The 17192-nt window shown below is 40.6% G+C and overlaps 1 protein-coding gene across 20 annotated transcripts in view; it reads right to left on the reverse strand.

The window, feature by feature from the left end:
• The window catches only part of KIF21A (kinesin family member 21A), a 177680-nt gene that overhangs the window by 54022 nt on the left and 106466 nt on the right, over window positions 1-17192 (reverse strand). For all 20 annotated transcript variants that reach the window (XM_070049648.1, XM_070049647.1, XM_070049638.1 and 17 more), the window contains exons 8-11: window positions 12019-12214; window positions 11478-11667; window positions 11064-11127; window positions 1891-2094 (exon numbers count right to left, since the gene is read on the reverse strand). In XM_070049648.1, the coding sequence (XP_069905749.1) occupies window positions 1891-2094; window positions 11064-11127; window positions 11478-11667; window positions 12019-12214 (654 nt within the window). The remainder of the gene's footprint in view (window positions 1-1890; window positions 2095-11063; window positions 11128-11477; window positions 11668-12018; window positions 12215-17192) is intronic.

Raw genomic sequence — 17192 nt, forward strand, 5'->3', positions numbered from 1 at the left:
AGCTGTCACTTCTTCTAGGCCTTACCCTTTTGTTAGGAAATAACTTATTTTTTTCTGAGAAAATATTGTACTTAAATACTTAAATTTACATTTAAATCTAACTGCTTAGTGAGTTCTATTAGCATTTACTATTATTTTTATCATAATAATTAATATGTATCATAATCATTGAATTAGTCATAACTTTCCATTTTGATATAACTACTATCTTTTTAAATTTTATTGACCTTACAAAGGATAGCAGTTTATAATAAAGCACCAAGACACATCATAATAATTATGTGTATTTCCATAGTACTATCTATCAGTTTAAAATGTTTGTTAGCATTCTTTGTCACAAAAAAAAAAGAAAAAAGAAAAAACCTTAACCAAAGGTATTAATTTGGGACACCTATCACCACCATAAATATGACCAAAGCAGCATTCTATCGATTTTCCACTTCTCAAACTCAACAGATGATTAAGGCAGTATCTCTAAACTTACCTCAAAAGGAAAGGGCAAAATCAGTTCAAGACCTTGAAAAATATTCCTTTGCTTATATTCATTTGTTATTCCTGAACACAAGCCACCTAGCACTTACAAGCAGGTCCTTGCATTTGCCATTTTTACCAACTACAGAATCAGATTTTACAAGTCAATGATAAGTCATGTGCAAAAGTCTCACGTCACTCAAGCAGTATGTTGGGAAACACTGGTTTCAGTAATCCTAGGATCATTACTTCAGCCTTAATTGCCATCCAAAAGAGGAGAGCTAATCATTATACATTTCTTAATGCTGCCATAGTCAGTCAGCCATGAGAAACACCTATTAAGACATTAATATCTCAAGAATGCAATTCCAATGGCAATGCCTCCTAACCATAAGAGTGTAACTCCTTGTTTTAATTATGCTAATCACTCATTTTTGCTCAAGGACACAAAGCAGAGTCAATTAAGCTTCCCTTGACTTTGATCTATGGACTATTCAAGAATGAACTGCCTTGCCTGGTTACCTCAATAAAATTCTACATCAGGTAAGCAAAGCAGCAGGCAATAAGTGACAACAATCATTCCATAAAGCACTCCCTCTGTAACAAACCATGTGACAAGAGGGCTTTGTCTCCTTTTGAATATCTAGCCAAAAATGCTTAAATTGAATTTGACTGGCATGTTCTAAACATGCTCAGTAAATGACGACTGCACCACAGAATCAATGCTTAAGCATGTAAAGAAATTATGAATATTTAACCACTCACACATCACAAGTGGTCAGATTCTCATCTTCTGCTTCTCTACACCCAGCTGATTTCAAAGGGAGATATTATCAGGATGCAAGGAAGAGAAAGCCTCCAAAAGTGGGGAAAAGCGGAGGGACTCTTGGCTGGAAGATTCGGAAAGCCTAATATACCCTGAGCAACTCTTGCATAATCAAATAAGAAGCCCTACAGAAAGAACGAAAGACAGCAAATGACGTTATATGACATTCTGATGGATTAGTTTAGCCTTTAGTTAAACTAATCTACAATGGAATGAGAATAGCCATGAGACCAGTTAATTGCTTTAGGAAATGGGAAAAAAAAAAAACAAAAAACACTGAGTTGTAATGATCCAGCAAGCTTTGCACACAAGATGAATGGAATGCATAAGCAGGTATTAGGAGAAATAAAAGAACTAATAATAATTTTACCTGTCACAGCCTAAATAAAATTCATTACCATACTTTTATCCTCAACTTATTTTTCTTACATATATGTTGAGATAGGGCATAAAACAGTATATACTTGTCATTGTCAGTTAACTTAAATGATTTATGTCATATAAGACTACACATACCCATTGTAACTGCAAATTTAAATAATCCAACAACAAAAAAAGACATGATTCACATAGTGGTCATTTTATATTACTACCTTCTTTTCTTCTTCCTTTCCTTCCTTTTCAGCTTCTCTAAGTCTTTCTTTGCTAGATCTATGATTTCAATCGTCTCTTTGTCTGAGGATAATATAGTGGGAGAGAACGTGGCCGATCCACTGAAATACGGCGATCTTGCTGTGGCTCTCGTCAAGTTTTTCCGGAGGTTCTCGTTCACGGCTTCACTTTCTAGTAATTTTGCCCTAGTGAATAAAAATATATAAATTGGAAAATATTTGTATTGTGATAAAAAAAACATAAAATTCACCACCCCAGCCATTTCTGAATGGACAGCTCAGCAACACAACTGCAATCTTCCCTTTACTTCTCTGGCAACCATTCCTTCCCGTCTGCAAATCGGACTGCCTCGGGAATAAACAGGAAGCATTGCAGATGTGCAGTGCTGCAAGCTGAAAATATGTCCAAAATGTATTTCAATATGGCTACAAGGTACAGTATTTTTTTTTTTTTTTTTTTGACAGGCAGAGTGGACACTGAGAGAGAGACAGACAGAGAGAAAGGTCTTCCTTTGCCGTTGGTTCACCCTCCAATGGCCGCTGCGGCCGGCACACCGCGCTGATCCGATGGCAGGAGCCAGGTACTTCTCCTGGTCTCCCATGGGGTGCAGGGCCCAAGCACCTGGGCCATCCTCCACTGCCCTTCTGGGCCACAGCAGAGAGCTGGCCTGGAAGAGGAGCAACCGGGACAGAATCCGGCGCCCCGACCTGGACTAGAACGCAGTGTGCCGGCACCGCAGGCGGAGGATTAGCCTAGTGAGCCGCGGCGCCGGCCTACAGTATTTTTAATAAATGTCTTAGCAAATACTAACATTTAAGATACTTTTTAATTCACTGACTGAAAAGTTATCCATTTGAAATCACATCCTTAGTGGTCTAAAGAACTCTGTATCTTCAGATGCCAGCAGCAGTAATCAGTTACCTTGAATTTTGGCCAGTGGGCAACAGTTGTTCTTGTTTGAAATCTCATTATTTAAACTTAAAATACACAAGCAGCATGGTCCCCTCAGTTTGAGTTCCTCATTCCCTGTATAATAATAGCATTTCCAAAACTTTGCAAGGAATAGCTAGCCAAACTTGCCCCTCACAGGCTGATAGACGTCTGGCTCCTGAAAATGCCATGGGAAAAGATGATGTCTCCAAGGAAACCTAAGTTTTATAATCAAAAACATTCTTTTGTTTGCTCAAGCAGTCCTAATTATGACAAGAGAATAATGTCCCTACTGTTAGTCCCATGTGAAAACACGGAATGCTGAGATCCGGAAGTACCTGAGACTCGAGACTAATGCATCATTCCCTCTACATACATTGGCTTTAAACTACCAAGAACCCAATTATCTCCTTTAAAATAATAGATACCCAAAGCTAATCTGGCAGAGTCACTGAGACAAGACTCCTGGAAGACAATACTACCCATGTCTGTCTCCACACTGTACTGCTAAGCCCTCTGCCATAAGTTCAAGTATTTCAGAGGAAGACGCTGGATGATCTGCAACCACTAAGCTCTAGCAGACCCACTAAGCCCAGTGGCTTCTCATTAGCTACCAAAAATTATACATGAGTGTGGGGAGCAGCCCGGACTGGACTGAGTTACTGGAATTAAGACTTATTCTATGCATCTGCTCTCCCACAATATGGCGCTGGGAGAGAAGTAAACAGCTTCTGCACAGCTGCCTCCAGTTCAACCAATAAACTGTAGGACTTGCTCCTGATTGGAGGAGAGCAGCGTACTCGGCGTGTGGGCAGCCGAGTTGGGATTGGCAGAGGAGGACTATAAAGGAGGAGAGAGATGGCATGCACCAGGAACATCTAAGAGGAACATCTAAGGGGAACACCTGTGCAGCCCCCGAGAGAGCCGGCCGGCGGTGTGCCGCTCCCCTGCGGAAGTGGGGAAAGTGGCCAGGGGGAACCGCCCTTCCACGGAGGTGGAAGGGACAGTAGCCACCCCGGGAAGAACCAGCAGCAAACCCGGGGAGGGCCGAGCAGATGAAAGAACAGCGCAGGGTCCTGTGTCGTTCCTCCACGAAGATGGGGAGCGACATTTATAATCAAAAACATTCTTTTGTTTGCTCAAGCAGTCCTAATTATGACAAGAGAATAATGTCCCTACTGTTAGTCCCATGTGAAAACACGGAATGCTGAGATCCGGAAGTACCTGAGACTCGAGACTAATGCATCATTCCCTCTACATACATTGGCTTTAAACTACCAAGAACCCAATTATCTCCTTTAAAATAATAGATACCCAAAGCTAATCTGGCAGAGTCACTGAGACAGGACTCCTGGAAGACAATACTACCCATGTCTGTCTCCACACTGTACTGCTAAGCCCTCTGCCATAAGTTCAAGTATTTCAGAGGAAGACGCTGGATGATCTGCAACCACTAAGCTCTAGCAGACCCACTAAGCCCAGTGGCTTCTCATTAGCTACCAAAAATTATACATGAGTCTTAAAATCAGCTAGTGATGTGGTGTACTAAATCCATAAACACAAATAGTCTTTAATGAGATTGTTGTATATCTGATGCCACGTATGAGCAGAACACTAATCACAGTGCGCTTAAATGGCTCAACAGCTATGTATGAGCTTTCAGATTAATTAAATGACTTCCAAGTTGCTTTAGAGAAATTCTAAGTATGATAGCGTTGTGCAAACCAAGAAGGCAACATAAGCACAAAAACTGAACTATTAAACATTCAAGGTCGAATTCATGAGTATCAAATAAGACAAATGTAAACAATATTTTATGCTTTTCTACATTTTCTATTTCTAGCACAAAGCCTCAGTATATATTGAAAAATGCAAAGAATGAATACGATATAATAAATCAGCTAACAGTGATAACCTGTATTTTAATTGGCTCTTTAAGTACTGTATAGTAAACGGCGACTTTTTTTTTTTTTTTTTTTTACCTGATTATAAAAGCTGGCATTTGGCAAGAGCATTTCAAGGCTTCTTTCATTCTGATGCTGACAAAGGCTAAAACCTCTAGGGCTCACCTCCATAAATCCTAGGCTACATTAGCAGAACCTGTTTTCTACATATGCTGTAAAGAGAGTTCTCTCTTTCTCTGCCTCTCTTCCCACCCACACTCTTGTTGCCACCTGCACTTCATTACGCAGTGAGAAGCCAGGGGAAGGTACGGACTGGGGCTCTGAGTCTCTAGAGGCCATACCCCTTCCTCAGTGAATACAGATGAAAATACAAACTTTTGTACGATTGTCAGGAGAATCAATAATGAAAAGAATTTTTTTTTTTATTTTTATTTTTGACAGGCAGAGTGGACAGTGAGAGAGAGAGACAGAGAGAGAAAGGTCTTCCTTTGCCTTTGGATCACCCTCCAATGGCCGCCGCTGCAGCCGGCGCACCGCGCTGATCCGATGGCAGGAGCCAGGATCCAGGTGCTTTTTCCTGGTCTCCCATGGGGTGCAGGGCCCAAGCACCTGGGCCATCCTCCACTGCACTCCCTGGCCATAGCAGAGAGCTGGCCTGGAAGAGGGGCAACCGGGACAGAATCCGGCGCCCCAACCGGGACTAGAACCCGGTGTGCCGGCGCCGCAAGGTGGAGGATTAGCCTATTGAGCCACGGCGCCGGCTCAATAATGAAAAGAATTTAAAACTTCTCTAATTTAACACTGAATGATGATTTTTTCAAAAATTGGAAACAACATAATTAACTTACAGTAGGAGATTAAATAAATCAACTGAAACCACACAGTACTACACAGAGCCATACAAAAATCATGTCAGGAAAATACTTAATAATATTGCAAAATGCTTATGAGTCTATCAACAAATTCCAAAGAACATAATAAAACAACATTCACACTGCTGTCTATTCTGTTGAAGTACACCAAAATGTTAACATCAGTTTTTGGAATTGTGGGAAATATAGATTATTGAAATTTTCTTTCTTTGCATATTCCCTATTTTTGCAAAAGTTCTACAAAAATTTAAATTCCCTGATCTTACAAGTTTTTCTCAGCCATACTATGCCATTGCTTGTATACACAAATGCTACTGATTTTTGTATGTTGATTTTATATCCTGTAACTTTACCAAACTCTCCTATGAGTTTCGACAGTGTGTTAGTAGTCTTTTGATTCCTCTATATATAGGATCATGTCACCTGAAAACAGGGATAATTTTTTTTTTTTTTTTTTTTTTTTTTTTTTTTTTTTTGACAGGCAGAGTGGACAGTGAGAGAGAGAGACAGAGAGAGAAAGGTCTTCCTTTGCCGCTGGTTCACCCTCCAATGGCCGCCGCTGCAGCCGGCGCACCGCGCTGATCCTGGCAGGAGCCAGGAGCCAGGTGCTTTTCCTGGTCTCCCATGGGGTGCAGGGCCCAAGCACCTGGGCCATCCTCCACTGCACTCCCTGGCCATAGCAGAGAGCTGGCCTGGAAGAGGGGCAACCGGGACAGAATCCGGCGCCCCAACCGGGACTAGAACCCGGTGTGCCGGCGCCGCAAGGTGGAGGATTAGCCTATTGAGCCACGGCGCCGGCTTTCTTTCTTTTTTTTTTTTTTTTTTGAAAACAGGGATAATTTGACTTTCTCCTTTCCAATTTGTGTCCCTTTGATTTCTATTTCTTGCCTAATAGCTCTAGCTAAAACTTCCAGAACTATATTGAAAAGTACTGGTGAGTATGAGCATCTGTGTCTGATTTCAGATCTTAGTGGAAATACTTCCAACTTTTGCCCATCCAATATGGCAACACCATGGCTCAGAAAGAGCTTATAAGGTCAGTCCCATTCATGATAGCTAGAAAAAAAATAAACACTTTGGGATAAATTTAATAAAGAATGTGAAAGATCACTACAATGAAAACTACAAAACACTAAGGAAAGAAACAGAAGACACACAAAAAAAAAGGAAAAATCTTCCATGTTCATGGATTGGAATGATTAGCAACATCAAAACGTCTATTCTATCCAAAGCAATTCACAGGTTCAGTGCAATCCCAATCAAAAAACCAAGGACACTCTTCTCAGATCTAGAAAGAATGATCCTCAAATCCATATGTAACCACAAGAGACTTCAAATAGCTAAAGCAATCTTAAACAATAAAAACAAAGATGACAGCATCACAATACCAGATTTCAAGACATGCTACAGGGAAGTTATGATCAAAACAGCTTGTTAACAACTCTAAAACAGATACGAAGACCAATGAAACCCCAGGAATGAATCCACACATCTACAACTAACTAATCTTTGACAAGTGAACTCATGACAGTCTCTTAAACAAATGGTGCTGGGAAAATCTGATATCTGTGCACAGAACTATGAAAAAGACCCCTACCTTACCTCCTTTACCAAAAAAAAACACCTCACAATGGATCAAAGATGTAAACCTAAGACACAAAACTCTTCAATTACTAGTGGAAAACACAGGAGAAACAGTGCAAGACACTGGAATAGGCAAAGATCTCCTGGAGAAGAGCCTGGAAGTACAGGCAATGAAAGCAAAAATAGACAACCGAGATTACATCAAGCTAAGAACCTTGTACACAGCAAAAGAAACACTCAACAAAGTGAAGAGGCAACCAACAGAAAGGGGAAAATATTTGCAAAATATGCATCTGATAAAGGATTGATATCAAGAATATATCAGGAGTTCAAGAAGGTCAATAACAAAACAAATAATCCAGATAAGAAATGGACAAAGGACATGTACAGGCAATGAAATACACATGGCCAACAGACACAGGAATAAATGCTCAGGATCCCTCGCCATCAGGGAAATGAAAATAAAAACCACAATGAGGTTTCACCTTGCCCAACCAGAATGGCTCTCATTCAAAACAAACGCTGGCAGGGTGTGGAGCAAAAAGTACCCTAATACACTGTTAGTGGGAATGTAGGCTAGTACAATCATTATGGAAGACAGTCTGGAGATTCCTCAGAAATCTTAAAATAGATCTACCATGTGACTGAGCCATCCATTCCTCAGAATTCACCCAAAGAAAATGAAATATGCACATGAAAAGTTATCTGTACCCCTATGTTTATAGCAGCTCAATTCACAGTACAAAGACATGGAACCAGTCCAGATGTCCATCAACTGATGACTTGACAAAGAGAATGTGATGGGTCCATTGCTGTGGCATAGCAGGTAAAGCCACCACCTGCAGTGCGGGCATCCCATATGGGCATCTATTCGAGTCCCAGCTGCTCCACTTGTGATCCAGCTCTCTGCTATGGCCTGGGAAAGCAGTAGAAGATGGCCCAAGTGCTTGGGCCCCTGCATCCACGTAGACCTAGAAGAAGCTCCTGGCTTTGGACAGGCCCAGCTCCAGCCATTGCGGCCATCTAGGGAGTGAACCAGCAGATTTAAGACCTCTCTCTCTCTCTCTCTCTCTCTCTCTCTCTCTCACTCTACCTCTCAAATAAATAAATTTTAAAAAAAGAAAATGTGATTTATATACATAATGGAATATTGCCCAGCCATAAAGAGAGTAAGTCCTGTCTCCTGCAACAAAATGGATACAACTAGAGAGCATTATGATTATTGAAATAAGCTAGATCTAAAAAGACAAATATCACATGTTTTCTCTGATTAGTGATAGCTAATATATAGAAGACCAAAAAAAAAAAAATCACTGAATATACAAAAGTGAAAATGACGTCCTACGATTTGATTATTGCTTACACCCCTTTAGGACAGGGGAATGTCTACTTTTTACTTGTTGAACATTATGCTTAGCCATACACTAAGCCTGCGATTATAAAGTAAGTTGAAAGTATGTCATTATAAAAATTAAACAAACAAACAGGAAGGAGGGAAGGAAGGAAGTATGGTTTTGTTCTTAGAATTATATCCATAAAAAAATGAAATCTGTTCTCAATATGTATTTTTTTTATTTTAATACCCTAAAAAAAAAAACAAGAAGTAATAGTGATTATTATTATTTCACAAATAATGTGACTAAGGGAACTACTATTATTTTATAATTAGAATGACACTTAAAATAGAACTATTTCAAATGACATTATATAAATGTAAATTTGTATTAAATTTAAAGATCCATGAATAAATATTTTTGAAACTAAGTTTTGAGAGAAATATGAATTAAGTAGTATTTATTTGGCAAAAACAGAATTTCAGAACTTGGACCTAAATAGTAATAACAATTTAGATCTTTACAGTACCTTTCATCTCAAGAAATATTATATCCTATACTTTTATTTAAGCCTCTTAATAACTGTGAAACTAGCAAGTATTATTCTTACAGATGAACAAACTAGAGTTCAAAGATGTTAAGTGAACTGCCAAAGGTCACACGCCTTATAAATAAATACCAGCTTAAATTTCAATCCACGTAATCCCACTTGAATTCTAGGTTCATTTACGCTTATCTCATAGGTAAATTATTTTTATGCTGTAAATTATAATCCTGAGATTCTAGCAGACTGCTCCCCAGAGGTGGGACACAAGTAATTAAGAAGCCATCAAGTAAGAGTTGGGCAGCTGGGGCAAGGTATAATCTCTACCAGGAAACAAAAGATCAATGACTGAACTAAGGATCCCTGAGTCACCTGTTCTCTGAAGGGCTTAAGAAATGCTCTTAACTCAAGACTTTGAAGATGCTGCTTTTAGCCACTAGATGGACCAGACATGATTCAGGCAAGTTTCCTAGGAAAGAATTCTACTGGTCCTGCCATTTGCCCAACAGTGAAGTCAAGCTTAACTACAGCTGAAGAAAACAGTCAGGAGAACAAACACAACACAGGATCAGCCCTAAAAACTGGTCAGTGCCAAGGAAACCAAGGTCACCAAGAGGAGCAGGAGGAGGACCTTTAGTCACCAAAAATCAGAGATGTCAGTTGTATCACAAGGAATTGTAAGGATGGGTCTACAGCTAAAGGAGAAGACGATGAAAGAAGAAATGTTTTGGCAGGAGCCAGGGGAGTGCACTGCCAACCACAGACAGCAACTGCAAGTCCGGGAGGGCTACGGAGCAGAGGCAGGACACAATGCCTCTCACACCGCTGCCGAAACAGAAAAGCCAGAAAAAGTACATACAGATTGACAGATGCACTCTTACACACACACACACACACACACACACACAGCTGCATTTATTTGAGTAACACTATCCGTTGCCATTCAATGTATCTTCTCATTAGCTTTCACTTCTTGAAACATTTAAGGCATCCAGAGTGCCTTGGGAAACAGAAACAGAGGGGATAGCGTTTGCCACAGGTGCAAAACCTCCAGAATGGTCAGCGAAGAGATGGGGAAGGAGAACCCAAGGTGAGTAGGACTCAGAGCAGCTGTGAAGAACAAACTCCCCAACTTGGAGATTTCCTGCGAATGCGTGGTACAGTGATATCTGGATTGCACAGCGGCTCCTGCACGTAGCTGACAGGAGTCTTATTTCAAGAGAAAACAGCACAGCCATCAGGGCAAACCACAGAACCTGAAAATGTTCCAGAAATGATTAGCCCTGACCTTCCTCCTCACTCCACCCCCAAGACTGTTTTCATGGGTCTTCATGCCTCCGCATCAGACACAGCTACTCCCTTCACTAAATTCTGCCATTCCAGTTAATACACGTGAGCTTATTTATGTTGCTCCATGTAGACTACAAACATAGTTTATGTCATGGTTACCACTGATTTTGGCATTTAGTGAGTATCTGCTGTAGTTAGCAGGAAATGTGAATGCATGTGCTAGAGAGAGGAAGGAAAATTATTAAGGATGGATGATTCATACATTAGATTAGCTGAAGAAGTTGCAGAACAGGAATAATGGGAGATTCAGACAAACTCGTGATGGTTTGCAAATACTGATCTATTCTGAAATGGTGGGGGAAGAGGTAGAGAGAAAAGAGGCACACAAGATAACTTTGTAAACACTGATTTTGTCTGTCCTCTGTGATGGTTAGGTAAACATCTATGGAGGGAGTAGGAGGATAATATGGGAAGAAAGGGAGAAGGAAGTTGCTCAGAATATAATATTATGAGACAGACAAGTATGTAGTTCCATAAAGTTTATTATGAGAAAGGTGAATATGTAGTTCCCTAAAGCTAACCTGACCAGTGGGCTGAAATATCCTTGTGAATACTTGTTGAATAGTAAGCCTGATGAAGAGAACTATCACAACATTGCAAAACTCAAAGTAAACATGTACATCAGGTGAGCTATACCTGAGATCTTCTATTTCTTTGATGTAACTGTGAATCATATTACTAATTTCCTCATTGCCTTCACCTGAAAGATAAAATACAAAGTTAAAACTTCTCTTTGAATTAAGACTTCAACAAAACAAGAGAAAAAAAAAAAAAACAGGGAAACAAAACAGAAATCCTTTAAAACATAACTTATAGAGCAAATTTTCTATCTTGCATATAGAAGCAGATTGTAGCTAATATGATGCAAAGAACATATTATGTTTACAATAAATTTATATCTTTTTACATTATGTATTTAACTTAAAATTACACAGTATACACACAATTTGGCATTTCTAGTTCAACTCTTCTAGATAATTAATGAATACAAACAGTATCCCCTGTCCTCAAGATGTGAGACCCTCGCTCACCCCTGCCACGCACCCATACCTGCTCTGGCAAGGACCTGGTTGGCCTGGTCACTGACAAGCTGTGTGATCCTGGATCTCAGCGCATCCACTGTCTCCTGCATGGCTTTGATTCTCACCCGCAGGTTATTATTCTCAGTCTGTAGCATGGCATTCTCATGAAACATGTCATTGATGCTTTCCACTCCTTCCTCATCAATTATTCTTTTACCCTAAAGAGGGAAAGTATGTCTTGTGGTTGAGGAGCCTTGAACACACAGAGTTTTATTAAAAGATACCCCAGGATGATAAAATCCTATGACCCACAGCCCTTTTTTCTTACCAATCCCAAGGCATGGGGTCCTTTCCACTCTATCACAACTCTCCGTGGCACATGACTGACTAAAAATTGATTGGGTCAGAAGACTTTTGAACGTGTGTTTGCTCAGGTTACAGTGAACATCATTAAAGACCACCCACAAGGCAGACTAGAGAACCCAACCTCCAAAGGCAAGGAGACACACATGTACAAACCATCATGAAACGAATCACTGGAAGTGCCATGAAATACAAGGTGCACTTACTGTTTTGTACTCCATGAGCTCCATCTGAAGCCGTGTGATCTCACTGCGGAGTGCGTTGATTTGTTGACTAGCTCTGTCCTGATTCACCATCACCTTGTTCTTGATATTTCTAGCTCTATTGGCGTACTTCAGGGTGTTCAGTGTTTCCATAAAATCTCTATCTGAAGGGCTGACGCATGCTATCATGATTGTTTGGCTGAAAGTTACAAATAACAGGTTTACAAATAAAAGCAAATAAAACACTAAGATAACAATTTACAAATCACTGCCATTAAATAGGATCTCTCTTCAAGTCAGAAAAAAAGATTAATGCTACTGACTTAAAAATAAAAGCAAACTTGGGGCTGGTGTTGTGGCATAGCAGGTTAAGTCTCCACCTGCAACGCCAGCATCCTGTATGGGCACCAGGTCGAGATCTGGCTGTTTCACTTCCAATCCAGCTCCCTGCTAATGTGACTGTGAAAACAGAAGATGGTCCAATTCCTCAGGTCTCTGCACCCACGTGAGAGATCCAGAACAAGCTGTTTTCCTGGCTTCAACATTGCAATCACCTGGGGAATGAACCAGCAGATGGAATATATCTCTCTCTCCCTGCCCTCCATAACTATATCTTTCAAATAAATTTTTAAAATCCTTATTAAAAAGAAAAGCAAACTCAAAAGCCCTCAAGCTTTAAGAATATCTTACAGACAAAGATTTTGTTTATTTGGGTAATATCAACGAAAATTAACTTCCGTTATCTTTCTTTGACCCCCTTTATCTTGAGAAAGTACAACTGCATATATGTTTCTTCCCACTTTACAAAGCACTTTTGAAGCAGTATACAACAGTTCTAAAATAAACTACCATGATAAATCAAAAGCTGTTCATTATTAACTTATTTTAGTATTCTAATAATTTCTTCCCTTTTTAATAAGTGGTACCCTGACTCTTGATATCAGCAAAGAATTTCACACAAAATCCTATCACACTCAAGTGAGAAGAATGCTTGGCCTAGCCTCACGTTTCACAATATAAACCATCACTTGTGGCTGAATGATCAAAAGTCCAGAGTTTCTCACGGCCACGTCCCCAGAATCATTACTTTATGGTCTTGACAAACTGTTTCACCAGCCAAAGAACAGGACAGTGAAATGCTTGCCTTGCCCTGGCAATTATGTCTGTCAAGGAAATACATGGAGAGTCTAATGGGCATTCATCAATCTAAAAAAATAAAAATAAAAATAAATTGGGATGACAATGAAAGAGCTAATTTACCAATAGTAGTAGGAAATCAGTCCTAATCCAAAGATTGCCAAACTGGCTATAGCTTCCACTCACGTCTTCCCCAATCGACCCAAGACAGCATTGCTGTCCATTTATAAGGGGGCACGTTCTACATATTCCTCCTTCCCCAACCCCTGCTCACTCTCCCCATTAGTCTTAATATTCTTAACATCCAATTAAACTATCACCTGCATATATGTATCACAGATCATAACTTTGAATTTGGCAGTACCAGAGCTGGTGCTGTGGTGTAGTGGGTAAAGCCACTGCTTACGGTGTGCTGCAAGATCCCCACATGGGCCCGGTTCAAGTCTCAGATGCTCTACTTCTGATTCAGCTTCCTGTTGATGTGCCTGGGAAAGCAGCGGAGGATGGCCCAAGTGCTGGGGCTCCTGTATCCCTATGGGAGACCCGGAGGAAGCTCCTGGCTCTTGGCTTTGGATTTGCCCAGCTCCGGCTGTTGCAGCCACTTGGGGAGTGAACCAGTGGATGGAAGACCACCCCTCCCCTCTCTTCTCTCTACCCCTCCCTCTCTGTAACTCTTTCAAGTAAATAAATAAATCTTTTTTAAAAAATTGACAGTACCCTTTCTCTCTGCCTCTGTATTATTCATTACACTGTTGTTACTACCTTGACATTTTATAGACCCCCAACTCTTAGGCTCTAAGCCCCTGGAGGAGAGGGATCAGGGAGTCTTAATCAGCAGTGTACTTTAATATTGTTTGTGTTGTATGCTATATGTACATAATATTTATTGTGGATCAGAAAGTGAGGATAATTCACACCATTCCATCTGTCTCTTCTGATGAAGAAGATAAAGCAATCCATTAAGAATGAGGATTGTGTGTACTGATCACAACAGGGCAACTCCAAGTGTGGTCCCTATGCCACTCTGCAAATCATTTATTCTTGTCAACAATGAGTACAGAACTTGAGAGCAAGCATTTTAGAGACTTTTACATTTGGATTTCCTATCATCAATGAACTCATCTCACTGAACAGCAGACAGACCCATTCAAGGGTTTGCAAACTCACAGGGTGAGTCTCAAATGGGGCAAACAGTACAGGTGTGTACAGCATTAACGCACTGGGAAAGGGGAGACTCACCCTTCACAACATTTTTTTTTTTTTTTTTGACAGGCAGAGTGGACAGTGAGAGAGAGAGACAGAGAGAGAAAGGTCTTCCTTTGCCGTTGGTTCACCCTCCAATGGCCGCCGCTGCAGCCGGCGCACCGCGCTGATCCGATGGCAGGAGCCAGGAGCCAGGTGCTTTTCCTGGTCTCCTGTCGCTCCCCCTCTTCGTGGAGGAACGACACAGGACCCTGCGCTGTTCTTTCGTCTGCTCGGCCCTCCCCGGGTTTGCTGCTGGTTCTTCCCGGGTTGGCTACTATCCCTTCCACCTCCGTGGAAGGGCAGTTCCCCCTGGCCACATTCCCCACTTCCGCAGGGGAGCGGCACACCGCCGGCCGGCTCTCTCGGGGGCTGCACGGGTTCCCTTAGATGTTCCTCTTAGATGTTCCTGGTGCATGCCGTCTCTCTCCTCCTTTATAGTCCTCCTCCGCCAATCCCAACTCGGCTGCCCACACGCCGAGTACGCTGCTCTCCAATCAGGAGCAAGTCCTACAGTTTATTAGTTGAACTGGAGGCAGCTGTGCGGAAGCTGTTTACTTCTCTCCCAGCGCCATATTGTGGGAGAGCAGATGCATAGAATAAGTCTTAATTCGAGTAACTTAGTCTAGTCCGGATTGCTCCCCACAGTCTCCCATGGGGTGCAGGGCCCAAGCACCTGGGCCATCCTCCACTGCACTCCCTGGCCACAGCAGAGAGCTGGCCTGGAAGAGGGGCAACCGGGACAGAATCCGGCGCCCCAACCGGGGCTAGAACCCGGTGTGCCGGCGCCGCAAGGTGGAGGATTAGCCTAGTGAGCCGCGGCACCGGCAGCCTTCACAACATTTTAAGAAGTGCTGGGATCAAGAGCTGAAGAAGAATGTGAAGGCAACAGGAGCCAACCACAACCAACTACACAGGCAAAAGGCCACACAGTAAACCAGCCTCAGAGACATAATTACAAGAATGATTCCACTTACTAAAAACTCAAAAAAAAATTAAAGCTGTTTGTTTTTAAAGTTCACATAACAATCACAATTTTGTTTTTTAAAAGCTCTATCACTTAAATATATTATGGTATCTCTCATAAATTTTATATTTTAAGTTGTGCATCTGGAAAGAAATATATAAGAGTATGGGCAGTCATTACATTTACGTAATAGATGGAATTGACTTAATTCACGCTTCATGTGCTTCTGTATTTTCCAGAATTTCTGCTATAAACATGTTATGATGTTTTATCAAACATTATAAATTTATAAATGCAAGTATTTTTCAAAAAATAAAATTATGCACATAAAAGTATGAAACTTATTTTTAAAAACATTTTTATCTTAAGTTTAAATTTTTTTAAAAAAAAATGAACACATTTTGATTTCCAAAGTATACAAAGATAATGCTTGTGAACCAGGAGTTCAATCTTAAAATTTTAAGCAGAAATTGAGGTATGCCAAGGGTGGAATTAGGAGTGATATCCCCTGAGGAGTTACCACCAGTGACAGAAACGGTGAGAAATGTGTGAGACCATTTAGCCACAGGCTGTCTACAACTCTGCAGAAACGGAGCACCTGCAGTGACACTGTTGTAGACTGCCCACAACGCAAGCAAACTTGAAGAAGCAGTGAAACATCAGAAACGCTGCAACATCTCAGGGAGGACCTGTCTCATCTCCGCTGTGTTTCAGTGAAGAAATAAATACAGGAAAGGGCTCCAAATTAGAAAACTAGAAAAAACACACATTTTGATTAAAATAGAAATTCTTGTTCTGCTATAATAAGACACATGGGGACACCGAGGCTCAGACCAAAAATACAAAAGAAACATGTAGCAAAGGAAATAAATTATATTTTTACATAGAATTGATAAAGATGTAAGTTGAGAGAAGACCAATATTACATAAAAGGAAGAAATATAAAAATGAGACTGTTGGATTCTATAAAACAAAACTTTATTCCTAAACCAAACTGATGTAGAACCTAAATACACTTAACATTATCTAAAATTCTTGAGGGATAATTGTCCAAAAAAAAAAAGTTTGAAGTTTAATTACTAGACTATTAGCATCTTACGATTTTTCCAGTAAATATGATTTGTTAGACTGTTAAACACCATAAAATACACTCCTGTGAATGGCTGTAACTCCTTGAATTGTGCTACAATTGCATTTAAATGACAAAAATGTTTCCAGTTGCAAGGTCAACATGGTGACACTTATGGAATAGAATGCATTACTAAAAAGATGTGTTTAGTTGATTAAACACATCAGATCAATGCAAAGTATTAGAAAAGAAAAATTTCAGCAATACTGGCAAACTTATAAGCTAGAAAACACCCTATCTTTCCTTTCATTGACTTTTTTCTATGATTTATTTATTTATTTGAAAGGCGGAGTTACAGAGAAAGAGGCAGAGAGAGAGGTCTTCCATCTGCTGGTTCACTCCCCATATGGCTGCAAGGGCCGCAGTTGGGTGAATCCGAAGCCAAGAGCCTCTTCCAGGTCTCCCAGGCAGGTGCAGGGGCCCAAGCGCTTAGGCCATCCTCCACTGCTTTACCAGGCCATAGCAGAGAGCTGGATTGGAAGTAGAGCAGCCGAGACCCAAATCAGTGCCAGTGTATGATGTCGGCGTGACAGGCAGCGGCCTTACCCTCTACGCCACAACCACAGACATTTTAACTGCCCCATTGACATTTTAAGACAAGTTTTCCACATACAAAGAAAAGTTTTAAGTTTTAGGAGACTTTGCAAAAAGATATAGATAATATTAGTTTGTGATTGCTTGGAAGGCAATATTTACTTTTTC

The sequence above is a fragment of the Oryctolagus cuniculus genome, chromosome 9, assembly GCF_964237555.1.
Source record: "Oryctolagus cuniculus chromosome 9, mOryCun1.1, whole genome shotgun sequence".
NCBI classification, from domain to species: Eukaryota; Metazoa; Chordata; class Mammalia; order Lagomorpha; family Leporidae; genus Oryctolagus; species Oryctolagus cuniculus.